The sequence below is a fragment of the Pecten maximus genome, chromosome 15 (genome assembly GCF_902652985.1).
Source record: "Pecten maximus chromosome 15, xPecMax1.1, whole genome shotgun sequence".
NCBI lineage: Eukaryota > Metazoa > Mollusca > Bivalvia > Pectinida > Pectinidae > Pecten > Pecten maximus.
This window is the reverse complement of record NC_047029.1, coordinates 13,720,907-13,739,503: the sequence shown is the minus strand read 5'-3', so window position 1 is coordinate 13,739,503 and position 18,597 is coordinate 13,720,907. Positions and strand designations below refer to the sequence as shown.

The 18,597-nt window shown below is 38.1% G+C and overlaps 1 protein-coding gene across 1 annotated transcript; it reads right to left on the bottom strand.

Annotated features, from left to right (window-relative positions):
• Window positions 1-2,101, bottom strand: LOC117343270 (sepiapterin reductase-like). The gene is made up of 3 exons (XM_033905615.1): window positions 1,978-2,101; window positions 696-848; window positions 1-122 (listed from the first exon to the last, which is right to left on the bottom strand). Exons 1-3 carry the CDS (start codon window positions 2,099-2,101, stop codon window positions 1-3), a joined length of 399 nt encoding a protein of 132 aa, XP_033761506.1.
• Window positions 2,102-18,597: the final 16,496 nt, after the last annotated feature.

Sequence of the window (18,597 nt, the reverse complement as noted above, 5' to 3'; positions counted from 1 at the left end):
CTAGGCTGTCTGATGATAGTAGTCCACGTGATCAGCATTTTCGAACGCGTTGTCCTCCAGTACCCGTTCAAGGTCGGCCACAGTTGCCTCTGGTGTCAGTATTTCGCCGTCCTGACGAAAGCCTGGGAAACGAAATCAAATTTCTTAACTGTATAAAAATAGAGAGTTTGATTAAACTGGGGCGACACAAATAGTTAAGGTCATATAGAAACGGGTGCTAAGGAGACTCACAGCCGGGGGAGGGGGGGGGGTCGGGGGCACAAGGGAAAAATAATCACACATTTTTCTTAATCTCACTGCATCTGACGATTTCTGCAACAAAAATGATTTGCAATGCAATAAAACATAGTGCCACTCGATTTAGCAGAACTTTTCTCTTCACGAGGTGTCAACTTGCTAATAAACAATTTGTTCCGAAAATTCCCACTGTTACTACTTGCTTTTTCACGAAGCAACCTCCACAATCAACTAAATAACACCATTCCATACACCGTAACTTGTATCTGCATTTCTATGATCCGTTCGCAAATTGGAATGATAAGGTGACAATCAACATGCAGTAACATATAGCACGGATATCTAAACATTATTCGAACATAAAACCATTAGATGTAAAAAGAACATGATAATAATAACATCATCGCATATATAACACAGGTTGCACAACCAACATATTCACTAACAAACGGGCTTACCATTTACCAATTTACGGATTGGAGTTGAGGATGAATTTGCTTCTAGATCTCGCAACATATATGTGTCAACAAAACCTGGGGCGTATGTCAGAACCCGAATAGATGGTTCTTCGGCAGAAAGGACTCGGAAGAACATATCACGGGCAGCTTTGCCTGAAATCGTAAATAAAACAGAATATAGTTTGATATGTAATAATGTTGTAATGAATCTCCTATCAGTCAATCGTAAGAATTGTAAATGCTGTCTCGTTGTTTTTTCGTAAGTTCTACACAACTTTTTACTTCCTAATGTTTGCCTTGACACTGCCTCACTTTTTGTCTGGAGCAAAGCGTTCGCTCCTGTGATGAGTGGTTTTTTTTTTTATCTTTCCCCTGAAAGAGACATAACATGAATCTACAAAATCGGTAGTTAGTACGCCTGCTTCAGACGCAGTATTTTTGGAGTTGGACGACCGCTTCTGTAATGGTCAGTGAAATGTGACCAGATAAGGTGTCCAGCAAGGTGCCCAGCAAGGTGTCCAGCAAGGTGCCCAGCAAGGTGTCTTTAGCAGTATACTTCAGCAAAGGCGTCTGCATCTGGTTATTATTGATGGTAAATAACATTACCCCCAATGTATCAAATAGGTGTGACGCTTGGAAGTTGGAAATGTGGGGTGAGCTTCAGTTCATTTTGAACTTCAGTTCAATCTGACCAAACTCTCCAATGTAGTTAAAGATGCATCAATTGTAGAACGGAAGTAGCATATTTTAAGTCAGATTTATAACGGGTAGTTTGATAGGTCCATCAATATAATGAGCAATGTTTATAGAGATGTCGACCTGTACGATTACCCGCTTCAAAAACCACTAAGTTGGGTTACTTTGCACAGTCGATGCATCGTCTAATAGCTCGACCACTTTTAGTCCTTTTTCTCACTTTTACATCATTGTCATATGACAAAAAGATAAAATATGTTGATATTCAAGGATTCTCAGCCAGAATTCGTTAGTGAAGCGTGTGTGCACCAAAATTAAAAGTGAATCGAAGATTATCTCTTTCCCACAACCCCATCGCCCAAACCAATCCTCCAACCACCACTTCCGACTTCCAAATGTTACACCATGTTGATATAGTAACCAGTTGTATAATAAGTGAGGTAGCACTATTAAGTTTAGGGTCAGTTCTGTGCCAGGATGAAAGACAGAAAAAGCACAATCTCCGGAAACACAGGCTAGTAATTAAAATCGTTAGAAATTATACACGTGTGCATTATGGATAACGGAAATAAACAATAACATGTACCTGAGCAATACAGGTGGAGAGACGGAAATGGAATCCTGGAAGCCCCTGACGTTATGTTGACCACGATTCGAGACAAAGACGGATCACAAAATGTTGTAAAGAAGCTCGTGTTGAGTAGAATCATGCCGCAGAGGTTTATGCCATAGGTAGACCGCGCGCAGTCGGCGACACACAATTGAAGCGCGGTTTTTTCTTTGTTGCCAGTTGAAGCACAGTTATGAACAAGCATCACCTGTTCAAAATCATCCTTTGAAAGTTTGTTCTCAGTAAGCTGATATTCCATTAAAATATCCTTCATCAGTTTTTCCTTGATCATACTGTCGAATTAATACCGTTATATTGGGAGCCCTTGCTTGCAAATCCGTCCTGACACTTTCCAAAGCCTCCACATTCCTTGCCATCAGTACCAAGACGGAATTTGGAGGGAACTTGACCGCAAACTTCAGGGCCATGCATCTACCAATTCCTCTACTGGCTCCGGTAATGGCTACAAAACTCTTTTTGAGGGAAATGTTCTCTGGTTTCTCCATGTCGCCCTTAATCTGTCTTCAATAACAGAATGCCTATTATACGTAATGTGGTAAATAGAAGTGTATTGAAACACAGATATCTCCGACACCGTCAGCTTCCGTCAGTGATCAAGCACCGCTATCAATAAGTCGGACGCCTCGTGTGATGTAATATGTAAATTATCTGCTGAAGGCTAAAGGTTTCTCTGAGGGATATTCCTTCCCACGAGCGATAGATAACGGGCAATATTTTATAATTAAAAGAACAAGCCATAATTACGTTGTCATTTGTACCATATGAATATTAATGACATACTCGCTATGCATTGTTATTTTTTGTGTCTGGCCAAGTCGGAAACTTTGTAACATCGAGTTAAAATTTATCAGTACTCCGATTATTTTTTTCAGATATTTCTGTTTTATCTTTGCAATGAGTACTCCACTTATGTTTGCTATCGTTAGAAGTTATCTCCTCCTGACGATCAGTACCCTACTTATGTTTGTTATCGTTAGAAGTTATCTCCTCCTGACGATCAGTACCCCACTTATTTTTATCGTCGTTACAAATTTTACCCTGACGTTTGTATTCTGCCTTAGATTTTGCTGAGACAAAATGGTGAGTAATGGCAAGCTCCCTCCCAGATGTATAAATGCATGTATCAATACATTTAGATACTTAGTAATTGAAAATAACATCTTGTCGCATTCATGCTCGTATCTTTCATTTGTTATTGATTACTTTTTCGCACACGTAAGTAAATTCTCTTTTAAACAGGTGAAGTCTTTTCGATGATGAATATATGATATCATCAATCATCACTTATTCGAATCATCATAAAATACTATATTTCATTACAATGATTTCAGCTTGAGGCCTTGATAGCCATCGAAATAATTGCTGTCGACCAATATGGTTACCCAATTAGGAGGGAACTTGACCGCAAACTGTAGAGCCATGCATCTTTTAATTCCCGTACTGGCTCCGGTAATGGCTACAAAACTCTTCTCGTTTCTCCATGTCGCCCTTAACTTGTCTGCAATAACAGAATGCCTACAGTACGTAATGTGTTAAATACAAGTGTATTGAAACATGGATGTCTCCGACACCATCTACTTCTGTCAGTACTCGGGCACTACTTTCAATAAGTCGTTCGCCGCTGTGAGGAAGGCTTGGGTTCTGTCCCCTAGCCGAGACATACCAGAGTCTTTAAAAATGGTTGTTGCTACTCCTGCTTCTACTCCTGCTTAGCGCTCAGCATATTTGGGTTGGGGTGTGCTGCTGGGTGTCTTCGGCAGTATGCTTTAGTGAGGTAGCACTTTAAATCGGCAAAAGTTCCGGCCTACCACAAGGAGACTTAACACGAACATACACGCATGCATGTCGCACGCACAGGAGGCCGTCCTTAAATTACCTTAGCTGTTTATAGGACGTTAAACAAAATAAACCAAATCAAACCCAACTTTTGGTCACAAAATGTCAAAAATATCCTCTGGTATTCAACGCATTATCATATGAAGCGCCTAATGCGGGAACCGACGACAGAAAGTTATTGTTATTGTAATATTGTTACATTACTTTGAGTACGCGGTGTCGCGACTTTTAGAAGTCTAACATGGCGGGTATCTTAAAACAAGTAAAACACGTTTACCATGTGAAGCATTTAGCCTTACAATTCTGTCTTGATTCAGATTTTATTGTTAAAATATGCATGTTTTTAGGTGGCTATATCTCTAAGTTTAGAATGATTTTCATTAGATAGTAGCTGGTTATTGGGATATCTCTAAGTTTAGAATGATTTTCGTTAGATAGTAGCTGGTTATTGGGATATCTCTAAGTTTAGAATGATTTTCGTTAGATAGTAGCTGGTTATTGGGATATCTCTAAGTTTAGAATGATTTTCGTTAGATCGTAGCTGGTTATTGGGATATCTCTAAGTTTAGAATGATTTTCGTTAGATAGTAGCTGGTTATTGGGATATCTCTAAGTTTAGAATGATTTTCGTTAGATAGTAGCTGGTTATTGGGATATCTCTAAGTTTAGAATGATTTTCGTTAAATAGTAGCTGGTTATTGGGATATCTCTAAGTTTAGAATGATTTTCGTTAAATAGTAGCTGGTTATTGCTATATCTCTAAGTTTAGAATAATTTTCGTTAGATAGTAGCTGGTTATTGGGATATCTCCAAATAAAGTGATAAAGTTTCATCGAAACTCTTTCGCATGTTTTGTTCAACTCATCCGTCCAGTTTTAACCGGGAAATAATATACATATATATGTCAGATATTACGTTGAGCTTCACATTTGGAGTATGGAACATACTCATACCCGTTGTTATATATTGCTGTTTATATTATCTTATATGATATCAACAGCTTTTACTTGTCTACTTAATCTTAGAAGTCGTCTATTACTTCAATTCAACGTTTGTGTAGTTGTAACGGTAAGGAATATACAGACTTGTACGGTAAATATATTAACTGAATGAAATAATTGATTCCAACGTCTGCTTGTTTTGATTTAAATTGGTCAGTAGTTTCAATGTACAATCAGAATACTTGCAATTTATTTCTATGTCCGTATTAATTAATTCTTTCTAAATATATGTTTTGTAAAATGTCCTCCTTGTACACGCTTGTGAAAACTTTAATAAAAATGGGGTTAAGACATAAATATTTCAGATTAGAAGACAACCTTTTAAACAATAAGTAATTGATAAGAAATCAGAAATATTAAATTAAAGGCGCCAGCTTGGCCAGTCGAACAATACATTGAAGAGTTGTAGTCACTATGCGAAGCAAAGACAGACATATGTAGGTAAGATACATTTCATGTCTGTCAAATAGTGGTATCGACCCCCTGTAGTGTAGTTATTCAAATGTAGGTACGTGCATACTTCCAAGAGGAAAAGGACACATTATAATCACTATGTACAGTACGAAGAATATATTTTAATGTTTGAATCCACGTATATTTAAAAGAGTTTCTAAACTAAACCTGTACATAATATATGTTTCACGTTTTTTTTTTTTTTTTATTCCAATGGCGTCATTGCTCAAGGGTTAAATAAGCTATGCACCGATTGACCTATTTTGTATTAATATGAATGCTTACATTTCCGTAAGAAAGACAATCTTACAACTTGCAACAATAAAAAATACTTTGAAAACAAGTTGTCCCCGTTGTTTGACCAAGTGGTAGCGATAGAGATCCAAACGTGAGGAAAGGAATTGTATGCTTACGTTGATAAAGTAACAGTAAGTCAAACAAGTAATCTCAAATCATTTTACGTCCTTTACAATATTACAAATCTCCATTAAGTAAATAAATCGGGTGACGATTGCAGTATATTGAAATATTGGTCTGGCTGTTATTTAACTATCAGCCTTTACGTTGTTCATTACGATACTTACATGGTTTTATATTCACAGCACTATCAGCAAATTCTGCAACAGATAATATAGAGTATTTTGACTAATTATCTATTTGTTAAAAACTAGTTGATGGAAATTCAAGAAGACTTAGTATTCAGAGATAAAGGATAATATTTCCTTTGTCTGACACTGAACAGGTGTGTCTACTGTTTTAAGCTAGTTTAGGATGAGTTTACCATACTGTTTGATTTGCAATGAGAGCGACAATAATGTCAATAATTTATTGATGTCAGATTAGCAGTACAATGGCTTCACGTCAGCAATGTTTTGTAACTATATCACTGATGATTGACATCCTGTTACACACGTATCATGTTTCGGGGGTGAACAATAAACTTGTAAACTTGACAATGTTTCCTCGGCAGTAGCTGTAAATTATGCATATGACTTGAATGAATGACCACAACGTCATCAATATCCAATATTCAAAAATCGTTGAAAGTTACATTTATCTTCTTCAAACAGCAGGGATACTGGTACTCATCTTCTACATTATCATGGAAATAAAATTCCTTAAACTGTTTACCTTATAACCAGGTATAGCATTGTTTCGAGAAACCCTGGTGCGGTTTGCATTATTGCCGTTACCAAAGCGTTTCGGTTTACTAAATACTTTTAATCGTAACATCAATTACAATGTAATATTTACATTAAGCATACTTTAAAGCATTAGCGAAAATTGCATTCATTTTTCATAACAATGGTAGCCTCATCACAGTGTGTAATAATATCGGGGACCGCGTTACCACGGGTAGTATTCTCCGCCATTTTTCTTCTTTTTGTTTACCTTTAAATAAACACAATCCATGTAATATTTGCATAAATCCAATGTTGTTATGGTTTCCTAAACGTTCAAAACATATAACAATCATTCCAAAACTCTCACAGAATAACTGTTGTAGATGGAACTACAATTTGTTTGTGTTGTTATGACGGTTGCTAAGACCGTGCCAAGAACCGTCTGACAATTTCCCGCGAAAACGGCTGTTCTCTCTCCGACGTCACTCCAAGGTGAAAACACGTATTTTATTATTATAATTTTTATTATAGGGTGCTTTAACAGATAAGATCAAAAATAATCCTACTGTAAACATAAGGAATGATTTTTTTGTCTACATTCACGGATTCATAACAACATTGGCTTTTCTGGACATACTTATTTTAACGCGATCTTGTTATAGCCTCATTAATGTTAAAAAAATAAATTTCATCTTCAACTGAATACAACATTGAAGAGTATACCTCATTTATATTTTTCCCGTTAACCCAGTAGATTCAACATATATACAGGAATGATAATGAATTAATGATGTCAGTCCATATCTGACAAAACTCACACACATGTCAATGTCATCCCCTGGTCGCTTTAGGTCAACGTGTACTATCTTTGGCAATGCGTACGATTGAGATTCTACACTAGATCCAATCATTGTTTTCTTTGACCATCACAACTGCATCATCTTAACCACGAGGAAAACGGTCACCGATTCCACTGTTAACATGTAACTGACTGAATGACCAACGTATTGCACACTTTCGTAGCTGATGTTTCTTTCGTATACGTCATCACTCACGAGCCGTCCGACTGCATATCGTCAAGATCTACAACATATTTATTTCAAACACCCATGAATCTGAAATGCGGAAGTCAAATTTTTCATAATTTCCAACATACATATATCAATATAACAAAATACATGATGTGAAAAGAATACGTTGATCTTAAGCATCTAAATTCTCTCAAAGCCGCGTTCATAATTAGGGTGACACGTTCAGAGAAAGCTTGAGACGAACACACGAGAGAGCCTTTGAAAGTACTGTAATAAGAGGCCCGATGGGCCTGTGTCGCTCACCTGCTTCTAAAGCAACGCTGAAGTTTATCTAGGTCATTTATGCAGATACTAAGCTGATTAATTACCACTTTATTCAAATATCGGAGTAGGCTAGGTTTATTTAAATAAATTTGGTAGCCCTTCATATAAGCATACTATTGATACAATAGTAGGTCTCTGTATCTCTTAGTCATCGATAAATCATTGTTGGAATATTTTAAAACATCTGCCCCTGTGACCTTGAATGCAGATTAAGGTCATTCATTGAAACGGATTTGATAGATCTTTACTCTACGCATGCTACAGACCCAAAATCAGGTATCTTGGATATTTACAGTTGTGTGATCCCACAACGTTCCAAAAACATCGTGCGCACACCGTGCAGACATCGTGCGCACAAATGTGCGATGTGCGATACAAACCGCACAACTGTGCGATACAAACCGCACAGCTAACGACAGGGTTATAAATATTACGGAATAACTAGTTATACGAAAAGATATACGAAAAAAATAAAAATATGATATGAGATGGCCTTTTATATATACGTGCTGCATAACAATTGTTTTCATTCATGGAACATGTATGACCTGTTAATTTTTGCCATTTAAGTACCGTCATTTTGTCTCGCAAGTATATTCGTGATGTTTTCGACGGCCTGGCAGATACATGTACGTACAGGCATGATACATCTACATGTACCAGAATGGTAGACGGACATCACTACGATTATTTATCTTCCTTAATACATAAGTTACATATATTATGTATTTTTAAACACAACAGAAATGTTTCTATTCATAACAAGTCGTTTTATCTGTTGTTTAGTTCTACATGTATTAAATAGCCTGTATATAATCTCGCTGAATACACGTGTATTTCTTCGACTCACCAAGGCCTAGTGGTGTTCTCGACGACGTCCGAGCAAATTATAAAAAGTTCTTTAATAATCATTTAGATAATTTATTTAACTATACATCGGTATTTAGTTTCATTCCTAATAATTATTGCATATATTTCACCAAAAATATGGTAATTAGCTGCCTCGTAAAATGTTAATCGTTGTATATCTTTTACAATCGTTCCACACGTTTAAATAATTAGATGACGCGTTCCTCATTTTATATCGACCTCGATACATATCGCACATGTACCGTTCCAATCGCCCATCGTGCGCACATTTTCCTGCACGATCCGTATCGCACAGATCGCACATCGCACATCGTGGAACGTTGTGCGATCACATAACTGTACTTATTTAGGAGAAGTCCTTTAAAAAGTTCAGCTATTTGACCCTTGTGACCTTGAATGCAGGTCAAGGTCATTCATTTTTACAAATTTGGCAGCCCTTTATCCAAGCATATGCTCCATGCCCAATATCAGATATCTGGACCTCTTGGTTATTGAGAATAGGTCGTTTAACAAAAACTTGACGCCGGACGAACGTAAGGACGGACGCCGCACTACGGCATAAGCTAATTTAAAGTTACATTGACCGATCGCTGTCATTGTGTTTGAAGGCGTATGTGTCCTTACCGATCAGCTGATAGCACGTGCCCCTTACGTAGACTCCGCCATCCTCCTCACAACCCTCCTTTGTAACCCATAACGCCCGGGAAACTGTACGCCAAAGCTGTGACCAGATTGTTATAGCCTCTGTCGCCCCCTCACCTATAGACAAACAACAATGAGATCAGTTACTGTGGCTGAGGTTGCTGGCATTGACCAGAACTCAAAACTCAAAATCCACAAGACAGAAATCGAACATGCAGCACAACTAAATACTTTATGTACAATCAAAGATCACATAAGACTGCTTAATGATGTTACAATCAATCAATCAATCAATCGTAAGACATTACAAAAATGACAATACAAGTTATGTTGATTGAAAATTAAATAATTACACATACTCATACCAAGATAATGTGTGCTCGCTTCATAGAGTGTAAGTGTAGTACTACTGTTCACATAACATTATAATTATTCATAATTCATCTCGCCTGGGATATATACAGTCTTAAATGTTTGATATATCTAATGTATAATGTCTTGTTTGTAATTTGTTTTAATTGTCATGTTTTTGTATGAGGACGGTTATCATGGAGACATCAAGGAGACACCAACGGTCAGTGACGTATGAGGACGGTTATCATGGAGACATCAACGGCCAGTGACGTATGAGGACGGTTATCATGGAGACACCAACGGCCAGTGACGTATGAGGACGGCTATCAAGGAGACACCAACGGCCATTGCCGTATGCGGACGGTTATCAAGGAGACAACAACGGCCAGTGACGTATGAGGACGGTTATCAAGGAGACACCAACGGCCAGTGACGTACATATGTATGAGGATGGTTATCATGGAGACACCAACGGCCAGTGGCGTATGAAGACGGTTATCAAGGAGACACCAACGGCCATTGCCGTATGCGGACGGTTATCAAGGAGACAACAACGGCCAGTGACGTATGAGGACGGTTATCAAGGAGACACCAACGGCCAGTGACGTATGAGGACGGTTATCATGGAGACACCAACGGCCAGTGCCAACATAAATAAAAGGAGAAAGAAAGGATAAATAAAAATCCTTATTGTTACAATTGGAAAAGAAACCAGTATGTCATTTGTTTTGTTGGCGTATCTATTGTATCGTAAGTATCAGGTGTATATCATTTCAGAATATCTTATTGTATGGGTTTTATATACCAAAATGAATAGGACAAAACTGAATCAATAAAATATCATTTTAATGATACATGGTATCAGTTCATTTGGAAACAATCATATCAGATCACACGACAATTTGCATACGAGACTGATTATATTGAAAAGCTTATCAATACTTCATTGTATGTATAGATGTATAGGACAATATTTTATCTTTAGATAACAAACAAACAAAAAAAGTATTGACCATGTCGATCGGATATATCATGAAGAAATAAACTTGAAATAAAGGACCCTACAGACTCTTTAAAATCAGCCGATTACCGCGATCTTTGCTTAACCAACATGGACAGCTTACAACTAAGCCGTATGACAGGAGAAACGGTATCAATTTCTCAATTATTAATTTTCCATTTCTAGATAGTAACATCCCTGCTTCCCCTACCTACGGTGTTTGCATGTCCCAGTCGATTCAGTATCCAAGAGCCTGTTCCAATTTTACGATTTCCGTGACAGATGTCGATTTCTGACTGAGAAATTAACAACGCTGATTTTTCGGGATATAAAGTTTGATGAAGACATTGGAAAAGTCGAAATCATGATCTCATTTTCTACTTCCTTGTGCGATATTAAGTCAGACATGTTTGATGCTTGCATATATGCCTAGTGGTTCTAATGTCACCACTTGCATCCTAGATCTCCTTTTTAGAATGCGACTTTACCCGGATTTGACCTTTTGTGTGGTGGGTGTCGTCGATGACGTAGAAGACGCTTACTGCCCCGGAACACGTGATCTTATTCTCTTTGTACTTGTTCAAGTGTGTCCGTACAATTCTGTACTTTTTCGTATTTTTCTCGTTTTACAGATTTAGAGTAAGATTCATGATTTCGTTATTATCTCGATATTCCTTTTTTGTATTGATATGCCATTTTATAGACATATGATAACAAGAACTGATGGTTTTCAATTCAGGAATTATAAATTGTACACGAACCATAAATTATTTAAATACCAAATTTATACAGCTCATACGTATCAAGTACTTACTACGAACCTGACAAATTCTCCCGGAGAGGACCGTCAAGTTCATAACTCTCTACCAAGACAAGACTTTCTAGTCCATTGGTTTCTATACTTTTTAATTTATTTCTTTTTTCTTTTCAGTTTTTACACTAGGCTGGTCAGTTCTTCCATGTTTTTACCGGACTGAAAAGTGCAGAGCGATGACAAGTAACTATGGTGGCTCTTTAGGGTCACATATCAAATCTCGCATTCTCGCTCTCCCGACCTTAGGTCGAAAACGTGAGAATGCGAAAACGCGACGTCGAGGGAGCGAAAACACAAGAATGCGAAAGAGCGAAAATGCGAAAACTCGACGGCGAGAATGTGAGAACGCGACGGCGAAAAAGCGAGATTCATCTCGCACTCTCGCCGTCGCAATTTCGCTCCCTCGCCGTCGCGTTTTTGCGTCACCCGTTTTCGACCTAAGGTCAAGAATGCGAGATTTGATATTTGACCCTAAGGAGCCACCATCAGTACCAATCATATATGCCAACATGTCTACATATACCCAAATGCCTACATATACTCTACCACATTCCGTTATACCAAAAATGGAAATCGTGCGGTAAAATGGTATGAAATGGTAAAAAAATGTTACTAATATGCATTACAACTTACCTGAAGAAAGCAACAATCCAATCAGTAAAATTATGGAGACAAATTTCATGATAAACGCCATGCAGTCGACTAGCTAACGGTGTGAGCGATAATGTAGAAACTTAAAGAGGAGTCTACCCGATCACCCGTCATACATTCACAGCTCAGTCGCCGGTGTGTGACAGTGAAAATTGTGCCGGGGTTTAAATGATTGGTACTCGGTTACTCGACTATTGATTTGTTTTTTTCTGTTGAAATAAATATTTTCAGCCAGTACTATCAATAAACACAATGTCATTTGCTTATCTGTTTGAAATATGGGTATTATACTTTAATTGAGGTCCAGAAATACTCGAATCAGTCATTGGCAACAACCGTAGGAAAATATAACACCCCATTTTTTCTTCATATGCACAACTCATTCACGCGCTGACCTAAGGGCCGAACTATTCAAACTAATCCTCTTATTAATGTTAATACGAGGATTAAAGAATATAGATGTATAATAAATAAAGAAGTTTTAATTTTATACTTACAACCACCAACGCTATAAGAATTAATACTATCACAATATGAAGTAAATTCAGTAGGAACAAATATGTATTTGTCCATGGAAATTGTCACGGTTAACAAGGAATACCAAGGCCATTGGTTATCATTTGGTTCTATGTTGACAATCATAAATGTACCTGCGTCTTTTTTTTTTAAATTTGATCTTCTTGGTTGTCTCATTATTCGAAAATATTTGAAATATTTCCTTTACTTCAACGAAAAATCTTTTTTTCTCTATAGAGCGATGTCCTACATGTGTCTATTGGAAGCAAAACAATACAATCGTCACGTGTGTCTATTGGCCGTAAAACAATACATTCGTACACGTGTGTCTATTGGCCGTAAAACAATACAATCCCACACGTGTGTCTATTGACCGTAAAACAATGCAATCACACACGTGTGTCTATTGACCGTAAAACAATGCAATCACACACGTGTGTCTATTGGCCGTAAAACAATGCAATCACACACGTGTGTCTATTGGCCGTAAAACAATACAATCGTCACGTGTGTCTATTAACCGTAAACAATACAATCACACACGTGTGTCTATTGGCCGTAAAACAATACAATCCCACACGTGTGTCTATTGGCCGTAAAGCAATACAATCCCACACGTGTGTCTATTGGCCGTAAAACAATACAATCCTGCACGTGTGTCTTGTTATCCTACCAGCATGCCTTATGCTTTAATTTAAAATATATTAGCTCCGGTATAATACATAAACGTCCATACTAAAATTAAAGAATGAAAATAGTTTACTAGTCGTGTTTAAGCCCTCGAACGTATAAATAATACAAAAACAAAATGCTTATATTAACAATACCACACAATATACATATCGGGTTAGGACTTATCTACCAGTATTAAACTAAAAACAGATACACCCGTAATTGACAGTTTAACGTTTGTTTTTATAGCTAGTCCTTATTTGTTCCGGTTATAATACGTGTTTGTGTTAAAGCTAAATATCGAACTAAGCCTGTACCTAAGGGATTTAAATAAGCTATTTTTCTGTGCATGTTTCAGACAGGCAATTACATTCTAAATAAAGTCAACAGTAAAACTGCTGACACTGTTAAATGCCTGACATGTTTAGAGATGTTTATTTAATGCTGTTAAACTTCCTATCACTGACATAAAATTCCTCTATTTATTATGTTTTTGAATACATTCAGCGCCTGAAAGCAATATCTGCGAAAAAATTTGTTTTGACTCCGGCAGGGGATAGCTTAACCCACCAGGGACCATAATACCATAAATTGCTTTGCCTTTCAACACTTGCATCAGAAACTTTTGAAAACTCGACGCCGGGGTGACAACATAAACTCTTCCTCTTCTCCGAAGAGACGAACTAATAAGGTCACTCTATATATTTATCACATTTTTACCAGTGAAACATCGAAAATTATTCATTCTACGCTCACTTTTTCAACTAGTGAAAAATACCACTTTTTCTGATATAACCAATAAGAACACAGCTAACAAACGGCAATGGGGAAAATTAAGATTTGCGAATAGCTCTCCGTCATTTTATATGACGTAAATGCAAGATAGAATACATAACGTCAAAATTTGGCGTACATGTGTGTGCCGTTGACAGGGGACCGCAATGCATTCTGGGAGAGATTGAGCTGCCCGGTATATTTTGCTATAAAATGTTATAAACAGAATATGTCTAACAATGTCTTCAGTAATACCAAAAACATTTCACGAGTGTGATAATATTTTGATATTTCCGTGAAAAATATCAAATTGTTAGCCACATTCGTGAAAAATATTAATTTGGTACTACTGAAGACACTGTTAGATATATTTTTGATGCCGCCGTGATCTCAGGTCCGGGACTACTTTTAATGTACGAAGGGGAGTAACTCTTACAGTTGTCTGCTTGACATGGATAGTGTGAATGATTTCATTCTGGATCAAGAAAACGACAATACTACGAGAAAAACTCACACATGAAGTTGTTACAGGAATTCCTAGGTACAAGGTACAGTGAGTTAAGAAACATCCCACCCAAAGACCTGGACAAGTATATCTCAGTGACTTCAAAATTAATGTGAGGGCTAAAACGGACAGAGAGTGTGAACCAAGTTCTCTAAGGGAAAGATCGGTAGTTTCGATCGACGCCTTAGAAGGCATAGATATGGCTATCAAATAATGAGCAGTACGTGTATTAATTTTTTACTACAAGGGATGTACTTAGGGCCAAAACAATCTTAAATCACAGAGGAAAAGCTCAAAGCCATTCAAGGCAGATCCTTTGAAAGCTAACGACATAGAGAAGCTGATTGCTACTGGTCAGTTGGTAAACAAAATTCAAAATAGTTTAACACCCTGTGGTATAATAATACATTGCATTTCGGAATGAGAGACGGGTCAGTCGAACATAGAACAGAATGAGAGACGGGTCGGCCGAACATAGAACGGAATGAGAGACGGGTCGGTCGAACATAGAACGGAATGAGAGACGGGTCGGTCGAACATAGAACGAAATAAGAGACGGGTCGGTCCAACATAGAACTAAATGAGAGACGGGTCAGTCGAACATAGAACGAAATGAGAGACGGGTCGGTCGAACATAGAACGGAATGAGAGACGGGTCGGTCGAACATAGAACGGAATGAGAGACGGGTCGGTCGAACATAGAACAGAATGAGAGGCGGGTCGGTCGAACATAGAACGAAATGAGAGACGGGTCGGTCCAACATAGAACGAAATAAGAGACGGGTCGGTCCAACATAGAACGGAATGAGAGACGGGTCGGTCCAACATAGAACGGAATGAGAGACGGGTCGGTCCAACATAGAACGAAATGAGAGACGGGTCAGTCGAACATAGAACGAAATGAGAGACGGGTCGGTCGAACATAGAACGGAATGAGAGACGGGTCGGTCGAACATAGAACGGAATGAGAGACGGGTCGGTCGAACATAGAACAGAATGAGAGGCGGGTCGGTCGAACATAGAACGAAATGAGAGACGGGTCGGTCCAACATAGAACGAAATAAGAGACGGGTCGGTCCAACATAGAACGGAATGAGAGACGGGTCGGTCCAACATAGAACGGAATGAGAGACGGGTCGGTCCAACATAGAACGGAATGAGAGACGGGTCGGTCCAACATAGAATGGAATGAGAGGCGGGTCGGTCGAACATAGAACGAAATGAGAGACGGGTCGGTCGAACATAGAACGGAATGAGAGGCAGGTCGGTCGAACATAGAACGGAATGAGAGACGGGTCGGTCGAACATAGAACGAGGACATGTCCATCAAAAATGTACGGTAACCCAGCGTATCGCAAACGTTGTCCAGTGTTTTTATACTAATTCTATGAGGCGAAACGCCCATCAGACTACTTCAATCAGGAAGATCCGTTCCACTTCGCGGCCGTTACCAATGAAAAATATCCTAACCCAACTGAGCGCTGGTGTTTGAAAGGTCCAGTAGGAAAAAATAAACTTGACGGAATCATGAAGAAATGGCTAGTTCAGCTCAAAATACTTGTGTCCGAAAAGCTTTGGTCAAAACGATGACGGATAATCAAGTCCTGACAATCTACATATGTACGTAGGCGGTCACAAAAATACTCGGAGCTTGAACAATTACAGAACTCTTAATGATGTAAACAAACAGGCCATTTCAAAAATGCTGACAAATCCAAGAGATCGAGTGAATCCAGGGGCACAACAAATAGAAAACACAATATTGGGACCGGTGTCAAGATCCTATCATGAGCCATCGCGGTCCGTCTCAGCAACAATAACTAGGTCATCGCTTTAACGAATGCAGAAATAAGATTCATGTAGGACATCTTCATGTCAAAACAGTGGTACCATACAAGTGTAGATGTACAACAGCGTGGAAGTCCTATCAAACTCCCTCAACACCATATCTGCATAACATGGCGATAGACACACGCGCTTCCGCTGATATTGACAATGTAGGTTACAGTTCTTTCTCTCGGTCAGCTGTGACAAACGGCACACACAATTATTAATTGAATAAATTCAATGATAGGATTACTATTTGTCGAGAATTTATTTTTTACAGCGGAAGACTAGATATTTTTCGTTGTACAAGCAAGCAAAGGCGGAGAAATATGACGTGATGTCAAACATCAGTCGGCAGTTTCCGGAAAGCCGATCGCCTCTGATAAACATTCATTTATATGTGTTGTTACCGTGACACTTTGGCAGTCAGCTTATTGTTCATGGTATACTTCAGGTATACCACACTTTTTTCTTATCTTTCCAAATACGTAATTGGTTTTTGTCGGTCACCGAGAGAAAAAGTTTCTATATGGTTTCGTCATTTTGGATCGATTTCCCCAAGCATTTCACGAAAAATGTGTGAGAAAATTAGTCCATCATATGTTAGGTATGTGTGATAGGGATATTCTACCATCGGACAATCCTCGGCCGTGACCCCAAATTCTACACCTTCGGGTATGATTTCCGTATCGCACATACTTTTGTACATATAATGGATCTACTAATCATGTATACTAAATCATTATTGTGAGGAGTGGGGTCATAACCCAGCACCAAAAATAGAAGCTGTACATCTTTTATTTCTTAAAGGTCTGCTAAATGTGGAGAAAACAGTCAATAGTTCCATGGTACGATAGCCTGTAAGTGTTAATAAGATAAAATACCGTTAATTGATACACGTTTTATCGTGATAAATCACGAAATAACGCAAAGAAACCCACACATTAACGTAAACCGAATCACGTAATAACGCGAAATATCAAAACATATAAAAGTTAAGAAAAAAAAACGAAATAAAATTTGAAATGATAAGTTCTTGATATTAAAAACATCTCCTGGAAAACTTAAATATCTTCAGGAGCCGTTTCCCTATACAAAACTACACATTCTAATATACCGTTTCTCGAAAGATACAGGTGGAATTAACTAGAATTTCTTAGGGATTGATTATTCCTTACGCAAGAAAATTATTGAACAGACATTTTTTTTCTTCCCTGCAAGACACTGTATCTGGAGAGTAATCCAAAAGTTTCATACCGTAGAATTTTCCAAAACATCTCGTTATATCTGATGTTGAAATATAACTAAAGCCAGAAATTCAGTCCATTTGAAAACATCTTTGTGTCCATTAGAGTGCGTAATGAGACTGTTTTTTGTAGTTACTTTGTGTATTTATATCCATGATATTCGCATAACATTGCGATGGTTGCAAAACCAATTTGCCCAAATCCTCATCCTCATCCGTGAACACACCAGAGTCCATTGTGGAGGTTACATTTGTTATGGATGATATCAGGTATAAGTTAAGTCGCCTGAGAGCGAGTACTAATTACTTATACAGGTAAGTTCAAGATGGGAAGCATGCAGTAAGTCCGTTCATAGGCGTCTGATGCTGGTTAGCATTAATAGGGGGGAAAAAACAGCCCCTACTCCTACTATATCAACAAGGTGTAACACTCCAAACAGTGGAAGTGGGGGAAGGGGTGAGCTTCGATTCACTTCGAATTTAAGTTCAATCCGATTAAACTATCAAATGCACGTTACTTGGTTTAGAATCTTTAAATATCAATGTATGTTATGCTTTTGTCGCATGACAATGATTTAAAGATGAGGAGATGGATCAAAAGCGATCGTGATAGCCGACGATGCATCGACTGTGGAACTGTAGTCTGTATGTTTTAGATCGGTATGTAAAGGGGTAATCTGATTGGTCGACAGCTCTGTAAACAATACTAACTATAATTGTCAACCAATCAATTCTACTGCCGTTCCACAGTCGTAGATCGTAGATCTTCAATTGTTACACCTTGCTGATATAGTAGTAGGGGCTAATATTGTTTTTCTGTTCAGGATATGTTCTTTGGAGGCTTCTGTCACGTTGAAGTCTAGTTTTGCTGGTGAAAAAAAATGTATAACAGAAAAATGGCAATTTTCTAGCGAGATTGTATCTGAAAAATGTGT